A 21,885-nucleotide genomic window follows, 5' to 3' on the forward strand; every position below is an offset into this window, starting at 1 on the left:
TAAAAGTGCCAAGAACTAGGCTATTCTTTGCGGATGGGGAGACTGAAGGTGGAGACGGGGAGCAGTGAATGAGCAGGAGACCGAGGAATCAAATCCCGTCCAAATGGTTAATATTCACCCAATTTGCTGTGCCGTGAAGACCAGCTTGGGGAAATCAATGCACCCAAGAGGTGAACCTAAACACGAAACTCTGTTATTGTTTTTTTAAACAGAGTTTTAAAAAATTCCCCCCAGGGTGCTTACCAGCATTCCTTCAACCCCCCTTTCACTGCCCTAAATACACAACGGGTGGGTGACACACTCAGCCAGGGATGTGCCTGTTCAAACAGATCGCAGATAAACAACCATTTATGGAGAATGAAGTTGGCGCTACTCCAGGCATGAGGCATTTTGTCTGCTTTAGCTCATGTAACCCCCAACACATCATGAGGCAAGTATTAACAGTCTCACTTTACCAAAAAGAATACCAAGGCAGGCAAAACAGTTTGCCCAAGGTCACGCAGCCTCTGAGTGGCACAGTGGGCCTCCTTTCTGACCTTCAGACCCATGGTGCTAGTCCCCTTCTGACATGACACCGAGCTTGGCAAGGATCCTATTCACTGTTCTCTCGGGTCCAGAGTTCCAGGAATGTGACCTTTGCAGCCACTGGGGTCTGGGGCACTGGGGGCTGGGCCAGAGATTGAGCAAATAGAGCAGCAGAGAAGGCAGCTCCTCTCCTCTGGCTCCTTCCCTCCCTGTCCCCCGCTCTCCCGCATCACAGTGGAGATTGCAGGGAGCCCAGAGCCCGGTTCGCCAGCCAGGCTAGAGGCTGGAGGCCCTGCCATGGCATCCCCAAGGCCCCTACTGATACTTGCCCTGCTGGCATGGGTTGTTCTGGCTGACCAAGGTGCAAGAGGGTGTTGGTGGTCGTTTGGGTCAACGAAGGGTGGGCGAGGGCGGTCTGGGCTTGGCCGTGCCAACTGGTATCCCCTCTATCTCCTCCCCCACAGAGTCGTGCAAGGGCCGCTGCACAGAGGGCTTCAACGCTGACAGGAAGTGCCAGTGTGACGAGCTCTGCTCATACTACCAGAGCTGCTGTGAGGACTACGTGGCTGAGTGCAAACCCCAAGGTGCGTCCGGAGGGGCTGGATGGGCCCGGGGTCCCCTCTGCAGCTGGAGACTCACCACCACCCACTGTGCCCACAGTGACGCGTGGGGATGTATTCACTCTGCCAGAAGATGAGTACGGGGTCTACAACCACTTTGAGGAGACCAGAGACAACAGCAGTGTCCTCCCACAGCCGGAGAGCACCAGCCAGGGTCCCGACCTGCAGGCCCATACTGAAGTGTCTCCTGACCAGGAGACCTTCGAGGAACCTTTTCTGAACCCTACACAGGGGACCCTGGGGCCTGAGACCTCTGATCAAGACATCCCTGAGTCCCCGGTGGTGGAAGAGCTATGCAGTGGGAAGCCCTTTGACGCCTTCACTGACCTCAAGAATGGCTCCCTCTTTGCCTTCCGAGGTGACTCCAGGGGCAGGTGTTGGGGGGTGGGGGTCTGCCTCTGGGACAACCCCTCCCTCACACAGACTCTCCCATTCTAGGGCAGTACTGTTATGAACTGGATGAAGAGGCAGTGAGCCCTGGGTACCCCAAGCTTATCCAAGATGTCTGGGGCATTGAGGGCCCCATTGATGCTGCCTTCAGCCGCATCAACTGCCAGGGGAAGACCTACCTCTTCCAGGTGCCAGGCCCAGGGGCCGTGGGTCAGAGCCAAGGGTATCTAGACAGGGGTTGAGGGCTGCTGTGCCCAGTACTAGGGCAGGCAAGATGGCTGGATCACAGCCTGTAGTCCCTGGCTGGGGCTCTTGAGGACGGGAAAGCCCAAGGCTCCAGGTCCTGGGCAACAAGCCTAGAATTGGGACAGCTGCCTGGGGTGGGGGACTCGGCCTGTGCTCAGCCAGCCACCTCCTCACTCCCCCTTCCTTCCCTACCGCTTAGGGTCATCAGTACTGGCGCTTCGAGGATGGTGTTCTGGACCCAGATTACCCCCGCAACATCTCTGAAGGCTTCAAGGGCATTCCGGACAACGTGGATGCAGCCTTGGCTCTCCCTGCTCATAGCTACAGTGGCCGGGAGCGGGCCTACTTCTTCAAGGGTATTAAGGGAGTGGGTGGGGAAAAGAGCAGGCAGTGGGGCAGTCTGGGCTTTCCTCCACACTCCTCTATGGGGAGGCCTCAAGTTACGTTCGGCACTCCCACTCCCCGGCCAGGAGCTCCTATCTCCAGCAGCCTTGGCGCTGGCTTTCTGGCCTCACTCATGAACCTCCCCCCATCCCATTTCCCCACTCAGGGAGACAGTACTGGGAGTATGAGTTCCAGCAGCAGCCCAGTCAGGAGGAATGTGAAGGCAGCTCCCTGTCCGCAGTGTTTGAACACTTTGCCCTGCTGCAGCGCGACAGCTGGGAGACCCTCTTTGAATTTCTCTTCGGGAACAGATTCTCTGGTATGGAGGGAGGGAGAGCAAGCCTCGCTTTCTCCTCAAGAGGGCTGGGATCTCCAGGGTAGGGACAGGGCAAGGCTGGGCGGAGGAGGCCGTGATTGCGGAGCTGGGGTTCAAAAGCTGTTTGCTCAAGCCAGACTTTGCTTCTGTTGACCTTTGGGGGGAGGTCCACCTGGACCCCACACCTTGGACTTTGCCTAGTGCAGCTGAGGGCACAGCCAGCAGGAGGAGGGCCTATGACTGAGGGAAGTGGGGAGGGATGCAGTGGAGGAAGGCTAGGGGAAAGAGCACCGAACAGAGAGTCAGAGGGCTGGGGTGCTGTGCTCTGCCATGAGCTTGCTCTGCCCTCAGGCAAGGCACGGCCCATAGTTGGGCACCAGATGAACTCTCCAGGCCCACAACGCTCTCATTAACCTCTTCCCTGCCACAGGCGGTGCTGGACAGCCCCGGCTCATCAGCCGGGACTGGCCTGGTGTGCCCAGGCAAGTGGATGCGGCCATGGCCGGCCGCATCTACGTCTCAGGCTCAGCTCCCCAATCCTGGGCCAAGAAGCAGAAGTCTAGGCGGCGTAACCGTAAACGCTACCGCTCACGCCGTAACCGTGGCCGAGGCCGCAGCCAGAACCCCCACCGGCAGTCCCGTTCAGCCTGGCTGTCCTGGCTCTCCAGTGAGGAGGACAGCCTGGGCATCTACAACTATCATGACTACGACATGGACTGGCTTGTGCCTGCCACCTGCGAGCCCATCCAAAGTGTTTACTTCTTCTCAGGAGGTGGGAGCCCGTGCCATCCCCGTAGCTGGTCTAGCTGGGGTCTTCCCTGCTGTCCCTGGTCCGCATGGGCTGAACATGGCCCTTGGGAGGTGACTCCAGAAAGCCAGGCTGGGAGTCCTAGGCTGCGTTGTGGATGTTCACTCACCCTTCCGGGAGAGACCCAGGGCTTCTTTCTCAGGGCAGGGGTGTGTGGGCAGGGCCTGGCTGGGTCTCACACAACCTCTGCTGATCTCTCTTCCAGACAAGTACTACCGAGTCAACCTTCGCACACGGCAAGTGGACACCGTGAGCCCTCCTTACCCACGCTCCATCGCCCAGTACTGGCTGGGCTGCCCAGCCCCTGGCCACCAGTAGGAATCGGAGCCTGCACAGCTGGGCCCTCCACTCTTCCTTCCTCAACCACTTCCGCCCATCCCAATAAAGACCCCTTGGTCCTGAGTTTAAGACTGCTGTCCTGACTGGAGTGGACAGGCAGAGACCGGGATCTGCCTGGGGAAAGGAGGGGAAGCTGGGCTGTCACGAAGTCTTGGAGGAGGAGAGTGTCCTTGTGTCCAGTCCGGGTTGGGCTCAGGCTTTCTCCGTGAACCGGAAAAGCTCCGGCCTGGGGAGGGCCTCACGAGTGCTAGGCTTCCTCCTGAGCTAAGGAGCCCCTACCAGCCTACCAACGTTGGCGGGAGCCTGAACAGCTCTGGTGATGACAGGAGCCACCAAGTGCCTTTCCCAGCCCTGGGCTTCCTTTGCCTCTCGGAGTTGACTAGGGTCTTGGAGGAGAGAGATGGGGCAGAGGGCAAGCGGTTCTGGTTCCGCTTTTCTGCCCCTTCTGAGCCTGCAAGGTGGTTAGCCTAGGGAACTGGTCAGCATGCTCCCCAAACCCACCCCTAGGATGAGCCTTTCTTTGAGGCCTCTGTCTTGGGTCTGGGGTCTGGGGCACTGAGGTTAGGAGTGGAAAGGGCAAGAACTCAAAGGAAATCCAAATGCACCCACTTCTCTTAGAAAAGGGACTCAGAAGACTTACAAGGATGAATACTCTGTAAACAAAACAAAACAAAACAAAACAAAACACAAACAAGCATCTTTCTTAAAACTCCTCGATTGTACCTGTGAAACCTCCTCTGATTCCTGGACTCCAAGGTTCCTGGACTCCAAGAAGCCCGTCTGGGCTCTCAAGGGGCCACGGAGACAGGGCCCGGTGCAGGCAAATCTCTAAAGCAGACCCGAGGGCAAGCTGGTGGTAACATCTGCTCTCCAGCTCTGCTGAGGGCGGACTGGCTGCGGTTCATCTGCCGTCTCCCTGTCAGCCTCCTCATCCTGTCCAGCTTCACCAGCCCAGCCCCAGGCTGTGGCACAGGACTGCATCCACCGTCCCCTGGGGGAACTGGGGCACTGGGGCACTGAGGGCTCCAAGGGGGAAGGTGAAGCAGTGGGAGTGCTAGAGAGAAGGATCTCTTTGGCTTCCTTCCGGGCAAATCCTGGGAGGATTTTCACAAAGTACAGGATTTCAGCCACAGACTGTGGGGTGTGGGGTGTGAGGAGAGGGGCTCAGACCAGCTTTCTTTGTGAGGCCCTGGAGGAGCAGGGGCCAGAGAAGTTTTGCCCCATCCATACTCACACAAGCCCAACGCTGTCCCTGGCTTCTACTCTTCCCTCTGGGACTTCTCTGCTCCCCATCGGCTCGAGATGAAACCTCTCCCCTCCTGGAGGCGGGGCCAGCCTTCTGAGCAGGATAAAACCCCACAAGGAGGGGTGGTGTGGGCACAGCCTTGGCATGGCCCTCCGGCTCCTCATTCTCTGCCGGCTCCATGGCCAGCCCTGTGGATGCATCCTCAACAGGTGATCTGGTGGGGAAAGGGTGGGCAGGGGGAGAATGAGGGGGAAGGTGTGATGGGGAAAGGCTGAAGCAGGGGAGTGGAGGAGAGGCTTCAGGGTCAGCTGGGATGGAGGCTTTTGCGGGGAGTCCCAGCTTGACCCCTACTCCGGCCCACAGGCCATGCCAGTGGGCTGGGTCCCCACCGGAGAAAGCGGACCACTTTCAGCAGAGGGCAGCTGCTGGAGTTGGAGCGGGTGTTTGCAGCCCGGCCCTACCCTGACATTGGCACCCGTGAGCACCTGGCCCGGGTCACCTGCCTTCCTGAGGCCAAGATACAGGTGAGCAGTGACCCCCCTCTCAGGGTGGGGGTACTCTCACACAGCCCCTTTCCTCTGGGTATCCTGCCTCCAGGTTTTGCTTTCCCTGTACCTGGGGGAGGGTGGTTGGAGCCAGAAGAGATTCCTTTTTCCCTTACCAGGTGTGGTTCCAGAACCGCCGGGCCAAGAGAATCAAGAATACGAAGGCAGGAGGCCTAAGCCCGAGGCCAGAGCCCCCCCCGAGAGCCCGTTCTCTTCCAGACACCCTCCAGCAGTCCCGGGAGCCCCGAAAACTAGGCCAGCTCCCGCCCTCCAACAGCACGCCTCAGTGTGCCTCACTGTGTAGACATGCCTCCTGCTCAGCTCCTGGCTTGGGTCCAGGGCAGAGCCGGGCAGGGGCTAAAGCTGTAGCCCCATGGGGACCAGCTGGGGCTTCAGCGACCCACCTTTCTTCAGAACGAGCTACTCCCCAGACCTCGTTGGGCAGCCTGTCTGACCTCATCTATGCCTCAGCCATTGTCACCAACCAGGACCACTCCTAATCTAAGTCCTGAACTTGCGAGACCCCTCCTCTGGCTCTGCAGCCTACCCCCGCCCATTAGGACTGAACACATCAGAAGTGGATCCCCTGTCCCTCCTTTTACACAAGGGAGTTCTCTTATTGGAAGGAAGTTTAGCTCAGGGATCCCTCCCCTCCATTGTCCTCCAGGCCAGCCTAGAGTCACCAGCTACCCAGCACCCTGCTCCTCCTGGGGCATATGCCCATTGCCGTGGCAGGAGGTACCTTTAGAGAGATGAGGTCAGGGCCATGTTTTCCACCTCTCACGCCAGGCCTGGCCCCAATTCTTCTCATCCCAACTGACAACTCCTCCTCCCTCTAAAGAATGGGCAGCCGTCCCTCCGTTTTAGCCCATTAGCTAACTGCTAAGTGAGTATGGTGAGGAGAGAACTGAAACTCATCCCAGATGGTGGGGAACCCACCCTTTTGTAGCCCAGGCCCCCTCTCCTGACCTACCACCACCTAGACAAATTAATCAGAACCATGGATCTGAAGAGGAAGTGATATTAGAGTAATACAGTGGAAAGAAAAGCTCCGGGCTTATGTTGATTTAATTTTCACAAAGATCAGATTGGCTGCCCTCTGACCCGAGGCTGTGGAGACAACCTGACAGATTTAGCATGGGGCGGGGGGGTGTGTGCGTGGCAACACTGGGTTTTCATATCACTGTCATCTGTAATACCAACTAATCTCCAAATAAAACCCAAACTCTATACCTTAATCTGGATTGTCGTGTGCTGCAAATGAATGGGGACAAGAGCCGTTTGCTTTTGAAATGTATCTCCATCACCTAATCCCTAAACAGGGTCAGGTTCCACACAGATACTGGGTGGGAGGTATTACCCAGGCTTCTACTGGGATTAGTTAGGGGGACAGTTAATTGAAGGGTTTAGGGCTCTGGCTGACAGACCCTGGGGAGATGGGAGCCTCTGCTGGCACCTTCTATTCCTGCTCCTACTGATTCCAGGACACTCCAGCTGCCTTCACCTCTGGAGCTGCTTTGCTCCAGAAAAGCATAGAGGGTCTAAACTGGATTCAAATCCTGGCTCTGCTACGTAACCTCGCAAATCTCTGAAAGTCTATGAGCCTGCAAGCTGGGGGTGGGGTGGGGGGGGGGTGTGGATAACGTATCTTCTCTCCATTTTGGGCATGAGAAGCAATGATGTTAAGTAAAGGGCTACATGTGATGTGTGACATGCTATAAAAGCTCTCAGTTCATGCAAATTGCCTCTCCCTCTCCACACAGCAGGCTATGAGAAACTGGGAAGGCCCCAAACTTCTTGTTCCTCTGGCTTCCTGCCAAGCACTCCCCTTTGGGAAGCCCTGGGCCCAGACTGCACTGGAGAAAAGTATGGGACGGTGAGATGGAGTAAGCGGCGGAGAGCAGAGTTCCCTCCACTGCAATGACAGCCAGAGGACAGGCCACCTGATCGCTATCTCCAACTCTGCCCTTGCGGATGAAAAACCACTTTGCACGGTGCAGATCTCCTTGGCAGGAACTAGGTCTTCTACCCCTTGATCTCCAGAAGCTAGCACAGTACTTGGCTCATAAAGGAGTTCTCAGTAAGTGTTCGATGCCACAGAAGCCTGTTGGCTTCTGAGTAGGGGATTGGGATCAGGTAAGGACCCCATTCTAGTGAAAGGGGTGTGTGTGTGGAAGGACTCCAATCTCAGGATAAGAAGACGCCCTAGGTCAGAAGCTGTTTGAGGGGGCCTGCTCTTTATCTAACATTTGGAAGTCTTCTAGCCTTCCAATCCAGGTATCTGGGGGATGTGAAAGCTTAAGGCTATGTGGGCACAACAGGCTACCGGGCCCACAGAGTTCAGCACTGGTATAGCCACGAACCCCCACAAAAATTCAGTGCATCTTCTAAACTACACTGGGTTGCCAGAAACATTATAAAATGCCACCTGCACTTCTTCTCACGGTTGACATTCCTTTTAATCGACAATAGAAATTCTAAGATTTCTCAACAAAGTGATCTATGGTGGAAGAGAAGGACCTGAACCCTCCCTCTCTCTCACGTATTGTCTGGAGAAGCTCAGACTGGCAGAAACTGGCAAACACTGTAGAGCAAATGTCTACCGAGCCAATGTTCTTTCCAAGAACAGAAGAGTACCCTGGGAGAAAACAAAAGACCACAGGAGCTCATGGTGTGAATAAATGGAAAGGAGTACACCATTAGGAGCAGACCCTGAACAATGATCAGATCTAAGGAATCTTTGGGCTTCTGTGTTGTCACAAGACTTGAGATAAGAATACAGTGGATACCATAAATATTTATTGAATAAATAACTATCGCTAATAGTTTTTAAGTACACGTATACAGACTTTATCACTATACCATTAATCTAAGTTCTTGCAAGTTTAACATTACACAGGGACTTCAGGACAACCTAACAGTCTTTGGCTCCCTTTACAGAAGAAGGACCACAGCTGGTCATCTGATCTCTCTCAGCCTTTGTCTTCGGGAAGAGGGGCCTAAAACCATTTTCTCTTCCAACCTCCAGGATGGTTGTGAAGACCAAAAGCAACCACGGAAAGCAGTTACTCAACTATGCACATTTACAAACTATTTTTAGCACCCTGCCCCCCACAAATATTTTATGAACCTACATAAAAAATCCTCCATTAGGCTTACGTATAACAATATGTGTACATACTCATGTTATGCGTACATATTCACATGTATGTCTCTTCGTGTTCACATATACAGTCAAACCTGACAACAATCCATACCTACAAAGAACATCTCCCTTTATTAGCTGAGACAATCCACGGTAGGCATACTCTTCCCACCAACACACACAAGCACAAAGAGATTTTCAATTAAAATCACACATACTGTTTTGCCATCTGAATTGGTTTCATTTTTGGAGGCAGAGCAAAGGGTGATGGGGAGGTGGGAAGTTTAAGGAAGGCTGATGAGTGGCAGAGATGGGCAGAAGCATACAGAAAATGTGAAAAAGGCAAGCGGAAGAAAGAAGATGAAGACAGAAATGAAGATTCCAGAAAGGTAGCTGCCTAGCTCCCAATTTCACCATCCCATACCAACCCGCCTTTCTCTTATTCGATGTCCTGTGATCAGTTCCTCTTCTGGCACAAACTGGAGAAAGGAAATCCTTTGTTTTCTTGGAGCCTACTGATCTAAATTACAGGTCTGTATCAAGGATGTATGCAGCAAGGGTGACCATCAATTTATGCACTTGGGCAATTTCAAGGCAGTACTGTCTGCTCCTTGGAAGGCCTGTATTCTATTTACTCCTGATGGAAAAACCCAGCCTCAGCAGTGCCCAGATGGACTGGAGAAGGCAGATGGGCACTGGGTTCAGGAGAAGGTACTGAAAGACCAGTTCTTTTCAGTTGTTGTCTCAGTCTCTTTTACTGCCCCTCTGGAAATTGACAGAGGATGCCCTCCCCGCCCCCTGCAGGACCAGCAGGTGGCCTTGGCTTGGCCCTCTAACCGGAGCTGAGGACGAAGAGCCTGACAGGTTGACTGAGAGTCAGTGACTGGCAGCTGGGAGCCTGGAGTCTCCCAAAATCCACTCCACACTTTGATGAGGAACCATCAAAGCTCTCCCAATTCGCCTTCCATCGCCCGCACCATGACATACAGCTCGGCCAGACCCACCACAGAGGCCACGATCAATGCAGCCAGGACCCGCTGGGGAGAGAGAGAACCAGGCTTAGGGGATGCAGGTCAGCATCCAACTCTGCAGCCTCCAGCACCTCTGAGAAGAATGGGGGGAAGGGAAGAAAAGAGGATCTGGATTCTCTTCAGGTTATTATGTACCTCCATGACTGCTGGACAGCTCAATGCTCCTCCTCTAGATGTTTGTTTAACACCTAACTTGTTCAAGGCACCTTCACATACCTTCCTCCCTCTTCCACCAATACCCCCACCTGGGGCACCCTGCCCTGCCCAGTGCCTACTTACTGAGGCCATTTCTGCGAAGATATATTGGCTTCCAAGGTAAGTGCAGACGAAGGCAGCTGCTACCGTGACAATAAAGTTGAAGATGGTGATGACCAGAGCTTTCACTGACCTCACTTTGGGGAAGAACCCAGGGAAGAAACCTTTAGGTCAGCATCCTCCATGAGGCCCGCCCTCTTAGCTCAGGACTGCCCCTCCCCCATCAAGCGGGTTACCCTCTAACGGCAAGGCTGAATAGCTTAGGCTTAAACCCAGAGCACTGGGATGGAAAAGAAGTGCCATGACCAACCCCTCCCAGGGAGAGGCTTTAGCAATCTGATTGCCTAGCACCTCACCTTGCTTTCCGAGGTCACTAAGAGTCCCACCGTGCCTCGAATCCTGGGAAAAAGAAAATGCAAATGATTTCAGAATGGAAGCAGCTCAGAGGTGGCCCAGAGAACACCCATTTGTCAGTCTGGGCTCTGCTCTCTTTATTCCCCAACACATTAACTCTGCCTTCTCCATGGATTCTGTTGTCTGGGACCGACTGGATTCTTTTCTGGACCACAGATCAAGCATTTCAGAGGAAGGGCATAGGCTCCCAATACCCATCTACTCCTCTCCTGCTCCAGGGCAGGAGCATGCCACAGAATAAGGAGCCCTGTCAGAAGAAAGGCTCCAAGGCTTGTCTCCATCTCTACCACTTTTAAGAATCAGTCACCGGGGCGCCTGGGTGGCGCAGTCGGTTAAGCGTCCGACTTCAGCTCAGGTCACGATCTCGCGGTCCGTGAGTTCGAGCCCCGCGTCAGGCTCTGTGCTGACAGCTCAGAGCCTGGAGCCTGTTTCCGATTCTGTGTCTCCCTCTCTGCCCCTCCCCCGTTCATGCTCTGTATCTCTCTGTCCCAAAAATAAATAAACGTTGAAAAAAAATTAAAAAAAAAAAAAAAAAAAAAGAATCAGTCACCATCTGAGCCCAGAGTCTCAGTTAGGGAGTTGGGAATTAGACTGGGTTTGTAGGCAGCACAGAGCTTTGATGGTCCCTGAAGAGTATAAAAACCAAGCTTCCATGTTGTTTCTTCCCTATGTACCTCTTCCCAGCGCAGGGCTCTGCTTTCAGGGGCTACTCAGTCCAGGTACTGAAGAGCAGGCCCTTACCTGACAGGTGACATTGTGGGTGATCCGCTTATATTCCTCGTTGGCCAGCTGTATCTTAATCTTCTCCAAACGGGCAACTAGCTCTGGGTTCTGGGGCAGAAAAATCAAATGACAAGGATATTCCCAGCTTTCTAGAAAGCAAGTCACAACCACTGGTCTCAGGGGGCAAAGCACTGCTAAGGGTGCCAAGAGATTCATGCACCAGTTCTGCCCCCACTGTTTTGGAAAATTTTTGTGTGGGGGGGGGGAAGGAGCGGGGGTGCTGGGAATCTGTTTTCCAAGCAGTCAAAGCAGAACAATATCCAGATCTCCCACCCCGCTCTCAAGGATTTAAAAGACAAATGTCTGAGCCCAAAGACTGATTCATAAATCTGAATGTATCACGAATAAGTCCAATTCAGCCAATACCCACTCTCACAAATATATCCCTTACATACCCGGGGAGGCTTCACAACCTCTGGGAGATAGATTTCACTGCCTTCTAGGAGTTCATGAAGGTACAGTGTGGAACCTGGAAAGAAAAGATTTCCACAAACATAATGATAAATAGAACTGAGGTCGAAGGATTAAGATCAGAGAAGGGTCTAGTCCTTCTATTCTTTCTACCAAAACAAAGCATGGCCATTTGTATCTCAATTCATCTCCAAGATCGTTTTCTTTTTTTTTTTTTTTTTTTAATTTTTTTTTTTTAACGTTTTATTTATTTTTGAGACAGAGAGAGACAGAGCATGAACGGGGGAGGGGCAGAGAGAGAGGGAGACACAGAATCGGAAGCAGGCTCCAGGCTCTGAGCCATCAGCCCAGAGCCCGACGCGGGGCTCGAACTCACGGACCGCGAGATCGTGACCTGAGCTGAAGTCGGACGCTTAACCGACTGCGCCACCCAGGCGCCCCTCCAAGATCGTTTTCAATTGAGAAGAATCAAGGACAATTCCACATGAGTATCTCCTCGTGCGCATACTGACTTTTGAATGCCAGCTCTCAATTATCTTGCCAATGTCACAACTAACACGTAAGCCACTTACACTTGCCTTTAGATTAGGTCATGCTGCAGCCACAACAGAACATACCTTTTGTATGTCTGGGCAAGCCATGCTAATTATGGCAAAAGACGTTACAAGCCAGTGTGGTCTTAGTCCCTCCCTTTACAGTTAAGGGAACTGAGACCCAATGAAAGGAAATGACTTCTCCAAGGGAAGTTTGTGGCCGAGCTAGGACTAGGACTCAGATGCTACTCCAGTTCAGGTCTTTGAACAGAGCTTTCCATAATCCTATGTAAAAAACAAACAAACAAACAAACAAAAAAAAAACAGAAACAAAACAAAAAATAAACTATCAGATTTAACTTGTTTTTGAGATGGAAAGAAATCCAGATCCCCAAACAGGACAAGCTCACTATTCTAAGTAGACCTGGTCTTCCTCAAAGATCAGGCGGTCCTAAGTAGGCCTGGTAGTTCACGAGGAGACTTTCAAGAGAAAAAAAAGTGCACAAGTAAATTTGGTCATCCACGAGAAATCCCCATGGAGGTTGTTAAGCCAGTGGGCTGCCCTACGGTTTATGAGGTGACTCTTGGGTTGGCTAGATGGCCGTTCGCGGGCGAAGGAGAGTGATGGATTTCCCCCCCCCCCCCCCCTCATAGCGATGACAGAGGTGGGAAAAGGCTCAGGAAGGACAAGACTCTGGAAAAACGGAGGCGAGTCCGGGTTGGAGACTGGGGCTCACCCCTCTCTCTCAAGTACTGATGCAGATCTCGGATCAAGCGGAAAGAAACCAGGCGCGCGGAGCCACTGGGAAAATCACCACTCTTGGGCTTCTTCCCTAGCGCGGTCTCAAGTTCTGCCCGCAGCTTCCGGGGCAGCTGTTCTGGCTCCAGCTCCCCGCCAGGGCCCAAGGCGCGCACCAGCCGCTCGCCGGCAACCAAGCGAGACGCCATGTCCAGCGGCTTATGGTCAGGTGACCCGGGGCCGGGACTTCCGCCCATCGCGCACCGGAAGGAGCATGGAGTTCGCGGAGCGGGACGAGGCGGGGCAGAGGGCCAAGGGGGCGGGGACGCGGCGCGGGGCAGTGTGGGGCGGGGGGGCAGAACGCCTCCCGGCCGCGGGTTGGGCCCAGAGTCAGCAGCCGAGCGGGCGCTCGGGCGGGACATGGCGGGCTGTGTGGCCCGACGGGCCCTGGCCGTGGGCAGCCGCTGGTGGTCCCGCTCGCTAACCGGGGCCCGGGGGCCGAGGCCGCTCTGTGCGGCGGGTGGAGCTGGGGCCTTCCCACCAGCGGCGACCACGACGACGCGGAGGCACCTCTCGTCCCGGTGAGGGACGGAGCGCGGGGGCCGTACGTGGAACCCAGGGAGCGTGTTCTCGGTCAGCGAGGAGGCAGGAGGCCGGGCCGGCAGAGGGTGATTGGAGTTCGACTTGGGAGAGGGTCCCGGCCGGGAGCCGACCTGCCCTGGCTGGGATGTGTGCCAGGAACAGAGAAGGGAGCGCGGCCCAGAGCCCTGGGTTGCGCAGGGCTGGCTCTGAAGGGGAGCTAGCAACCCTCCCGGAACGAATCCTACCTCCCCAAATGGAGATCCCGAGCGCTGTTGTTAATGGGCAGCCCTTTAATGAAGCCCTAGGGCTTTTGACTTGAACCCCCAGCCCCGGATTGGGACAAGGCCTCCCAAAGAAAGATGCTCGAAGTGGGAAGCAGGACTCTTGAGTGTGGGCCCTGCGTGGGTTCCAGGTTTCAGCCTGACCTTGGGGAAACTGGTTCTTTCTGTGTGACTTGGGGAGGGGGTTCGGAGGCCATGGGGGTGATGTGAACATTGTCTCTAGCCATGGGACAGGCAGATCACATTGGGGCTGGAGGATCAAGTGAGAGGAAGCATAAGGTTCACATCTCCAAAATACTAAGAATAGCAGACCTTTGAAGGACCCCTAGAAAGAGCAGCCCTGTCCAGAGAGGTCACAGAACACTGACCTTTTAGTGGCTGAGATTAGACCCTGGTATTGGGGAGAGATGATCACTATTTGCAGTTTAAGACCCCTGTGAAATTTGATGTAAATCCGAACAAAAAACAGATTTAGAGACTACTAAGTGCATTGCAGGGAGCATGGCAGGACATCTGGAGATGATGCCCTCCAAGGGCAGGGTGAAGGCTGCAGTTTAGGGGGGTAGAGATGGAATAATGACAGAACAAATATTTTTTGAGCACCTCATATACACTAGGCTCTGAGGGGAAACGCAGGCTAATCAGACATAGGCATTGCTCCCAGGGAACCTACAGTCTCTAGTGGAGATAAGACACGGGCACAAATAACAGAAATGCAAGGTGGGAAGGTCGGTTAAAATGCTGTGGGAGGTCAGGAGGGTGGGTCAGGGAGGAAACAGAGGCAAGGGATACAAATAATGGTGGGAGGGCATGATACGAGGAAGGCAGAGAGAGAAGAAAGGGTCTGGGTGCAGTCAGACCTAACACAGAAACTGAGGCAGGACCTGAAAGAGGGAAAGGCAGAATTTGGAGTGGTGGTTTGGCAGGACCCTTACCTGCTTCACCTGCCCCTCTGCCTGGCCCCTCTGTAAGTATTCTAGTAGCTTTTTCTGTTGCTGTAGGTACCATTACCTTCTCAGCTCTTCAGCTGCTTGTTCTTTTCCATCCTAATCAGAAACCGACCAGAGGGCAAAGTTTTGGAGACAGTTGGTGTGTTTGAGGTGCCAAAACAGAATGGAAAATACGAGACTGGGCAGGTGAGTGCCGAGCTGGGTCATCTTTCATTTTCGAGGTGCGCCCTGTTTCTGAAAGCGTCAGCTTTGGTCATAGACCCAGATGTTAACAGTTTTCCGCCTTGGTGTCTAGTGTCAGATCGGAATCACAGATTCAAGATGGGGGTTCTGTTTTCCTGGATTTGAATCCATTTCACGTGTCACTGGGTTCCCTTTCCAAGTTAGCATGGACAGAGGTAATGTGGACCACAGCGAGGAAAGAGCCAGGTCGTTGAAGAGTCCTGTAATATAGTGGATGGTGGGAAGCCCGTGGAGGGAGCTTTTAGGCAAGGAAACTTTTGATGCTTCGTCATAGTTGAATTGATTGCAGTTGTCATGTAAGCTGTGGGTGTGAGGCTCTTGTTTTTGTATCAGCTTTGTGCCAGATCCACTGAGATAGATTGAGACCCCTTGTAAGTCAGGACTTTTTTTTTTTTAATTCAACTCCTCGTCCCCACCCTCCCACCCCCTTTTTTTGGTTTGCCTGCAGTGGACCGGGTGTGTATGGGAGTTGAATCAGAAAGCAATACCTTTGTGGAGTTGGCAGTCTAGAGACAAACTATGATGGGGTTGGTGGCCAAGCACTGTGCTGAGTGGAGGGGAGGTCAGGGAAGTCTTCCTAGAGATTTAAGCTACAGCCTGAAGGATCAGCAGAAGTCAGCCAGGTGAAGAGGGGGCGGGGGATAAGAGCGTCCTGAAGCTGGTGGGGGGTGGGTCACAGAGTTTAAGAGAAAGACTGGCAAGACGTCTGGTGTTGCGGCTACCTGTGCTGCTTAGCGGTCTGGGTCCCACCTGCAAGGACTTGGGGACTGCACGCTCACGGAGACCTCTCTTCCCTCCTAGCTCTTTCTTCATAGTGTTTTTGGCTACCGAGGTGTCGTCCTGTTTCCCTGGCAGGCCCGACTCTATGACCGGGATGTGGCTTCTGCGGCTCCCGAGAAGTAAGTAGCCCTGTCATTGTGCCTCATGGTACCCTTAGGAGGAGGCCTGAGTCATGGCCGACATACGTAATTGGGGTCCCAGGGGTGAATCCAATATCCTCCTGGGCCATCGGAACAGTCCCAGAGTACTTCCTGGACACCATGGAGACAAAAGTGCTGAGTGCCAGGGACAGTCTTATGCCAGAGGGTCCCTTTAGGCCCTCCCAGGATGCTTTCCCAAGCTGTTCTCTGTTTGCATTATAAGTAGCCCAGAAGGTATTTGAGGGACTAATTTTCTTGATTTCTTGGCATTCAGTTAGAATCTTTCAATCTCTTTTCCCTGGAATACATTAAAACAGAAAAGGCCCAGCTCCATTAAGTCATCAGAGACAGCCCCAGGGATGCGAGAAGAGCGGGGTACCTGGGGCTCCAGGATTGGAAGGAGGCAGCAATTTGAATTTTTCAACATGGCCCCTTTCCAAGGAGTAGCCAGAGAGTAAGACAAATGGTGACTCTGCACAGTGGGTCCCCCGTGTTCCTTTGTTACCCCCGGCTGGGCCGGGGTGTTGCTGTGCCGGTACCTGGCTTATGCCAAAGCCCCTTCCGGTCAGGCACTAGTCTGTTGAGGTGAGGAGGTAGGGAGCTAGGGCAGGCACTGCTTCTCTTTCCCTTGGGGTGATCTTAGGCTTCTTCCCCTCCCCTACCCTACAGAGCAGAGAATCCTGCTGGCCATGGCTCTAAGGAGGTGAAAGGCAAAACTCACACTTACTATCAGGTGCTGATTGATGCCCGAGATTGTCCACATATAGTAAGTAAGCAAGATGGCTGGGCTGGGGGTTTCTCTCCATGGGAAAGGCCTGAGCCCGATGGGGGCAGAGGGAGGGAGCAGGGTCAAATAGAGCCCAGATCAGCACTGGGCCCTGAGTTCTCAGGACCGGATAGCGACTAAGAAAATCTCTGACTCGCTTCTTGCCCTAGTCTCAGAGATCTCAGACAGAAGCTGTGACTTTCTTGGCTAACCATGATGACAGCCGGGCCCTCTATGCCATCCCAGGTGAGTAGTGAGCATCTGAATGTGCCCGTCGATGAGAGGTCTGGTGTCTCTCAGCGAGAAGATGCCGATGCCTTTCTGACGTCCTTTAATCTGCTGGGAGGGATTATGGTGGCTGAGAGTGCTGGTGCCAGGCTCGTCCCACCTTGAGACAAGGCCAGGAATTGTGTTTCTTCCCAGCCTTGTTCCTCCCCTTTCCTCTGTGAGTTTCACCGTCTCTTTTCTCTCTCTGTGCCAGGCTTGGATTATGTCAGCCATGAAGACATCCTCCCCTACACCTCCACTGATCAGGTTCCCATCCAGCATGAGCTGTTTGAAAGGTTTCTTCTGTATGACCAGACAAAAGGTGATCTCTCTCAAGAAAGGAAGCTGGAATGGAAGGGCCCTTTCTTCAAAGACAGTAGCATAGAAGTAACTTCAAAGCTGTATACCCACAACCTTATTCAGCCTCCCATTAGCATACCAAGTCAGGTGGATGACTGTTGTCTCTGCCTAACAGATATGGAAACTGAGGCTCAGGTGATGAGAAGGGAATCAAGGTTGCTAGTTAGAGGCAAGGTCATGGTTGCAGCAGGGTCTGAAAACTTGGGCTCCTCACTCCCAGCCCATTTCTCTTCCCACCATGTCACAGACCTCCGGGCTTATTCCTGGCGGCTCTGGGCCTTTTTCCAGCCCGTGCTTTTGTTTTATGTTTGGGTGCCTTATTTGGCTGGGTCAGAATTGGGAAGAGTTTTCTAGGAGGGGCAGTTGGAGAATGAGTGCAACACCCGGGACTCTGGCCTGGACCAACCAGTTATATCTTGCCCCAGCACCCCCTTTTGTGGCTCGGGAGACGCTACGGGCCTGGCAGGAGAAGAATCACCCCTGGCTGGAACTCTCTGATGTCCACCGGGAAACAACTGAGAACATTCGTGTCACAGTCATCCCCTTCTACATGGGCATGAGGGTATGTATGTGCCTGGCCTGGGCCCCATCCCTCAGGGATAGGCCCCGGTTGCCTGTGGTGCCCCCGTGTGACTGACGGAGAGTGGGTTCTGCTTCCAAGTGCTGCACACATTAGATCAACACTAAGACCTAGAGCAGGGAGACACTCAGGTTCTGGGAAGGAGTCCTCCAGGCTGACTTTCCTTCTCTTCCGGTTCAAAGGGCATCCCGTGTATGTGTGTATGCAGAATACATATGTGCGTGTTTAAATCAGCAGAGGCTGATCTTCACACATTGTATGTAGTAGATATTTATTGGGTTATTTCTTGCCTGGTTGTGAGCCTCAAAAAGAAATGAAACACTGGCCCTGCCTTCCAGGAGGAACTCCTGGTAGTGGGAGAGGCCAGCATAGAGCATATTGGGTATCGTAACGCTGTTGGGCTACGGAAGGGCAGAGGGGGGCAGTGGCCTGGGCCAGCAGTGGCTGTAGGGGCTGGGGCAGCAGCTGGAAGACCGGAGAGAAGGGAAGGGCCTTGTGGCTGATTTCCGTTGGCATCCAGCTCCGCTGGTGATCTTGATAGAATGAGGAGGAGGGAGGCCAGAGATCGGTCCGGGGGAAGCGGCCTCCGTTTGGGCTTGTTGGCCGTAGTTCAGCGATCACCCCACAGACATTCGCAGCATTGTTCTGCCTCCGTAACCTTCCGGGAACACGTCTACTCAGTTGGAGAGATGTTGATTGGAACGGACTTGGTCCTGCCCTCTGGGACTTAATTTTTTTTTTTTTTCCCCCCCAGGAAGCCCAGAATTCCCATGTCTACTGGGTGAGTGTTTTCCTGTGGGAGGAGAGAAGCTCAGGAGTTGTGCCCGGTGTGGGGGGCAGGGGGAGGTGGGGAGTTTGCCTCTGGGGGATACGGCTGTGTGCTGCAGGTGTCACTTTTTGTTGCCTTTTGCTCTCTTGGAATTCTGGGGGGACTGGCCCAAGGTCTGTTCTTTCTCAGATGTGAACTCTTCTCCTCTCCCCCCACAGTGGCGCTACTGTATCCGCTTAGAGAACCTCGACAGCGACGTGGTGCAGCTTCGGGAGCGACACTGGAGGATATTCAGTTTGTCCGGCACCCTGGAGACAGTGCGAGGCCGAGGGGTGGTGGGCAGGGTGAGCATCATCAGGCCGGTAATGCCCGGTTCGTGGTCCTGCCCGGCAGGCCTGGGGGCTGAGTGCACGCTGTCCTGTTCTGTGGCTAGGGACCAGAGGCTTTGTGTGTGAGCGCATTGGGCTGCTTTGGATGAAACCTTACAACGACCCTGTGAGATAGGTTTCTTACAGCCTGTCCCACAGATGAAGGGAAAGCGAAGCTAACTAAATAGGCCACAGTCCTGTGGCTAGTAGTAGCGGGACCTGGATTTGAATCCAAGTGAGTCTGACGTCAAAGTTTGTGTAGAGTTCTTGTTGCCAGCACGGAGCCTTACTAAAAATATGAATTTGAGCGCCCTTAGCTGGGGCTCCCCCCCACCCCACCCCGTCCCCAACCACTACTCCTGGTTGTCCTTCCTCTGCCTCCTTACATGCCTGCATCCTCTTTTGGCCCATGAGATCTGATTTTGCAAACCGTGCATTACCCCACCCTGTCTCCTGAGAAATAAGGCACAAGAAATGGCCAGGGGCCACATGTAACATGCATTTATCCAAGTCAGTAGGGACTTGGGAGGCAGGGTGGGATACTGAGTAAGAACAGCGCTTTGGAGTTAGATGGTCTGAATGCCAGCTGTGTGTGGTTTACTCCTCACATAACTTTGGGCCAGTTATTTAACCGGAAATCTCAGTTTTTTTCCTGCTAAAATGGGGATCACACCTATTACCTCCTAATTATTAGCAGATTTAAGTCAGCAGAGGTTGGCAGAGCACATGGTGCCTGGCTCTTGGGCACTCAGTGAATGGGTGCTGGAAGGGGTATTTACAGAGTAGGTCCTGTGCCTGTGATCTTTGCCCAGGGCCCACAGACGTTCGGTCTGAGGTTCTCTTTCCCAGAATCCGAATTAAAGGCCGGGGTCAGTGGCCGTGCTGTGGGAGGAGGTACTGGCAGGCAGTCATTGTGGGAAGCATGAGGGGGCATCCAGTCCTGATGAACAGTCAGCACGTGGCCCCCGGGGTACAGGAGCTTGTCTGGCCTTACCTATCTTGTCCACACCCTTACAGGAGCCAGTGCTATCCAAGGAGCAGCCTGCGTTCCAGTACAGCAGCCACGTCTCCCTGCAAGCTTCCAGCGGGCACATGTGGTAAGTACGTGCCAGGACGGGGCACCGAGACTCCACAGACACAGCTGCAGGTCAGAAAAGTGAGAGCTCAGTTTGCGGTGAATTCTGGGCCAGGTTACATCTTGCGGTGGAGACTTCTCTGCTGTTCATTGTTGTGTGGGACTTCTCTGATTTTTTTTTTTTTTTTTTTTTTAGAGAGAGAGGCACGTCCGGGGAGAGAGGTGAAAGGAGAGAGAGGGAGGGGGGAGGGAGGGAGGGAGGGAGGGAGGGAGGGAGAGAGAGAGAGAGAGAGAGAGAGAGAGAGAGAGACTCTTAAGCAGACTCCATGCTCAGCACAGAGCCCACCTCAGGGCTCAATCCCACGACTCTGGGATCATGACCTGGGCCGAAATCAAGAGTTGGACACTCAACCAATTGAGCCACCCAGGTGCCCTCCATGTCTGATTTTTTATAACTACCTGTGTTCTAGTTTCCCTGTGATTTTGTGGACTGAGGACTTGGGCCGAAGAGGTCTGGTGCTCATGTAGTTGGTTCTTTCCCTGGGTGGTTCACTCCTTAACCTGGAAGTAGAGTTAGGTAGCTCATGCAGTGTGCATCTGAGGGCCAGAATCAGGGCAGCTGTATCTTTTCTCATGTAGGGCCAGGAAGGGCCTTGGGTTTCTGGACCAGTGTGATCCTGACACGGACCAGGCAGAAGAGAGCCCAGGCCTGCCTTATCCTGCTGTGTTCAGTTCTGGAGCTGAGGGCATAGGGCTCTCCAGATCCTTAGGGGGGGGGCCTCAGCCTTCGCTCCCTCTAACCCAGGTGCTCTCTGACCACAGGGGCACGTTCCGCTTCGAGAGGCCTGATGGCTCCCACTTTGATGTCCGGATCCCTCCCTTCTCTCTGGAAAGCAATAAAGATGAGAAGACACCACCCTCAGGCCTTCACTGGTAGGCCAGCTGAGGCCCGAGTGCCTAGGCTCGGCCCCTGAAGAACAGCTCTGGTCCCACAATTGCTGCAGAACTCTCTCTTTACCATGGGCCACAGTGGGTCTGTCTGTCGTTTGCACCATTTGATCGTGGGCTTTTTTGGTGGGTGGGTATAATTTTCTCCGGAAGACCCGTGTAGGACTCCTCTGAGGCTGGCTTCCCCTGGCTACACTGTGTTCCAGTAAACCTTTCCACCAGGAATTCTGTGTTCAGCTGCCACAGGGCCCGGGGTTTCCTGGCCTGTCACACGAGTTGTTTGAGACATGAGGTTTGGTCAATAAACCAGTGCACACTTGGCCACCCTCGACATTTCTGCCCCTAGGGGTCTCAGGCTCCCTTTTTGATGCCCTGGGGGCCTTTGGTTGCTTTCCTTGCTGCCCTTCCAGGAAGCTGCCCCATCTACTAGAGTATGTATGGGTTTCCCTCCCGAGGCTGGGGGTTGGCTGGATGTTTCCCAGGGTTGCGGTGCCCCAGCCAGCAGGGTGGGGGCTAGACTGGACTCCCCTTCTTTATCCTGCCAAGTGCAGAGCAGGAGGCCAACATCGGGCTCAAGCTCTCAGCACTGGCCAGCCATGGACATCGCTGGCTTCCCTGAGCCTGGGAAGGAGGGCAGCAAGCCACATGAGTTCCCGGGAATAACAGGCTTGCCAGATGAGCACACGTCTCTCAGGCCTCCAGCCCACCCATGCAGAAACTCAGCGAGGAGCTTTAGGTACGTATGGACGGTGACTGAGCCAAGCTACTTTCTGAGCTGCTTGCTCACACATCTCCAAGAGCCAGAGAAGAAATGTGCTGCATTTTCCCCTGAATCTTAGGATTCCTGCTTCCCTCCTACCGTAGTGATTGTCAAAGAGGTTGTTTATTCTTGAATTAATATTAAATCTCAGTTGCAGCCCTTACTAGTGTTGTCCTTAATCCTCCACCAGGGGGAGCCAGGGTTGCAGGGCCACGGAGTGCAATAGGATTGTGACGCAGGGAAAACACAAGGTGGTGAACAGAAACATGAGAACCAGGGCCATAGC

The 21,885-nt window shown here is 53.8% G+C and overlaps 4 protein-coding genes across 6 annotated transcripts; 3 read left to right on the forward strand and 1 right to left on the reverse strand.

Moving 5' to 3' along the window:
* Window positions 1-745: 745 nt before the first annotated feature.
* VTN (vitronectin) lies at window positions 746-3,691 on the forward strand. Its single transcript, XM_047833800.1, has 8 exons — window positions 746-886; window positions 990-1,109; window positions 1,186-1,503; window positions 1,584-1,723; window positions 1,981-2,137; window positions 2,332-2,484; window positions 2,912-3,253; window positions 3,495-3,691. The coding sequence occupies exons 1-8, from the start codon at window positions 823-825 to the stop codon at window positions 3,605-3,607; spliced, it is 1,407 nt and encodes a 468-aa protein (XP_047689756.1). The 5' UTR covers window positions 746-822; the 3' UTR covers window positions 3,608-3,691.
* A 559-nt stretch (window positions 3,692-4,250) lies between these two features.
* On the reverse strand, window positions 4,251-12,950 carry TMEM199 (transmembrane protein 199). 3 transcript variants are annotated; one of them, XM_047833808.1, is made up of 6 exons: window positions 12,729-12,950; window positions 11,443-11,516; window positions 11,006-11,095; window positions 10,207-10,249; window positions 9,875-9,987; window positions 4,251-5,088 (listed from the first exon to the last, which is right to left on the reverse strand). In XM_047833808.1, the coding sequence occupies exons 1-6, from the start codon at window positions 12,937-12,939 to the stop codon at window positions 5,077-5,079; spliced, it is 543 nt and encodes a 180-aa protein (XP_047689764.1). In that variant the 5' UTR covers window positions 12,940-12,950; the 3' UTR covers window positions 4,251-5,076. The 3 variants fall into 3 exon arrangements, with proteins under 3 accessions (XP_047689764.1, XP_047689761.1, XP_047689762.1); XM_047833805.1 differs by lacking the exon at window positions 4,251-5,088 and adding an exon at window positions 8,197-9,601; XM_047833806.1 differs by lacking the exon at window positions 4,251-5,088 and adding an exon at window positions 8,197-9,668.
* On the forward strand, window positions 5,053-5,919 carry SEBOX (SEBOX homeobox). Its single transcript, XM_047833809.1, has 3 exons — window positions 5,053-5,083; window positions 5,238-5,398; window positions 5,539-5,919. Exons 1-3 carry the CDS (start codon window positions 5,053-5,055, stop codon window positions 5,917-5,919), a joined length of 573 nt encoding a protein of 190 aa, XP_047689765.1.
* Window positions 12,951-13,071: 121 nt separating the features above from the next.
* On the forward strand, window positions 13,072-21,762 carry POLDIP2 (DNA polymerase delta interacting protein 2). Its single transcript, XM_047833802.1, has 11 exons — window positions 13,072-13,311; window positions 14,648-14,729; window positions 15,588-15,685; window positions 16,376-16,472; window positions 16,643-16,718; window positions 16,954-17,061; window positions 17,525-17,661; window positions 18,434-18,460; window positions 18,667-18,792; window positions 19,834-19,913; window positions 20,714-21,762. Exons 1-11 carry the CDS (start codon window positions 13,151-13,153, stop codon window positions 20,826-20,828), a joined length of 1,107 nt encoding a protein of 368 aa, XP_047689758.1. The 5' UTR covers window positions 13,072-13,150; the 3' UTR covers window positions 20,829-21,762.
* The last annotated feature ends 123 nt before the right edge of the window (window positions 21,763-21,885 follow it).

Source organism: Prionailurus viverrinus, chromosome E1 (genome assembly GCF_022837055.1).
Source record: "Prionailurus viverrinus isolate Anna chromosome E1, UM_Priviv_1.0, whole genome shotgun sequence".
NCBI classification, from domain to species: Eukaryota; Metazoa; Chordata; class Mammalia; order Carnivora; family Felidae; genus Prionailurus; species Prionailurus viverrinus.

Coding starts and splice junctions, on each gene's coding strand:
- VTN (XM_047833800.1), top strand. CDS start 823: ATGGCATCCCCAAGGCCCCTACTGATACTTGCCCTGCTGGCATGGGTT. Junction 1,724..1,980: donor GGAAGACCTACCTCTTCCAG/GTGCCAGGCCCA, acceptor CCTACCGCTTAG/GGTCATCAGTACTGGCGCTT. Junction 2,138..2,331: donor GCGGGCCTACTTCTTCAAGG/GTATTAAGGGAG, acceptor TTCCCCACTCAG/GGAGACAGTACTGGGAGTAT.
- SEBOX (XM_047833809.1), top strand. CDS start 5,053: ATGGCCAGCCCTGTGGATGCATCCTCAACAG. Junction 5,084..5,237: donor TGTGGATGCATCCTCAACAG/GTGATCTGGTGG, acceptor TCCGGCCCACAG/GCCATGCCAGTGGGCTGGGT. Junction 5,399..5,538: donor TTCCTGAGGCCAAGATACAG/GTGAGCAGTGAC, acceptor TTCCCTTACCAG/GTGTGGTTCCAGAACCGCCG.
- TMEM199 (XM_047833805.1), bottom strand. CDS start 12,939: ATGGCGTCTCGCTTGGTTGCCGGCGAGCGGCTGGTGCGCGCCTTGGGC. Junction 11,517..12,728: donor TCAGTACTTGAGAGAGAGGG/GTGAGCCCCAGT, acceptor TTTTCTTTCCAG/GTTCCACACTGTACCTTCAT. Junction 9,988..10,206: donor TAGTGACCTCGGAAAGCAAG/GTGAGGTGCTAG, acceptor TCTTCCCCAAAG/TGAGGTCAGTGAAAGCTCTG.
- POLDIP2 (XM_047833802.1), top strand. CDS start 13,151: ATGGCGGGCTGTGTGGCCCGACGGGCCCTGGCCGTGGGCAGCCGCTGG. Junction 14,730..15,587: donor GAAAATACGAGACTGGGCAG/GTGAGTGCCGAG, acceptor CTTCCCTCCTAG/CTCTTTCTTCATAGTGTTTT. Junction 16,719..16,953: donor GGCCCTCTATGCCATCCCAG/GTGAGTAGTGAG, acceptor TCTCTGTGCCAG/GCTTGGATTATGTCAGCCAT.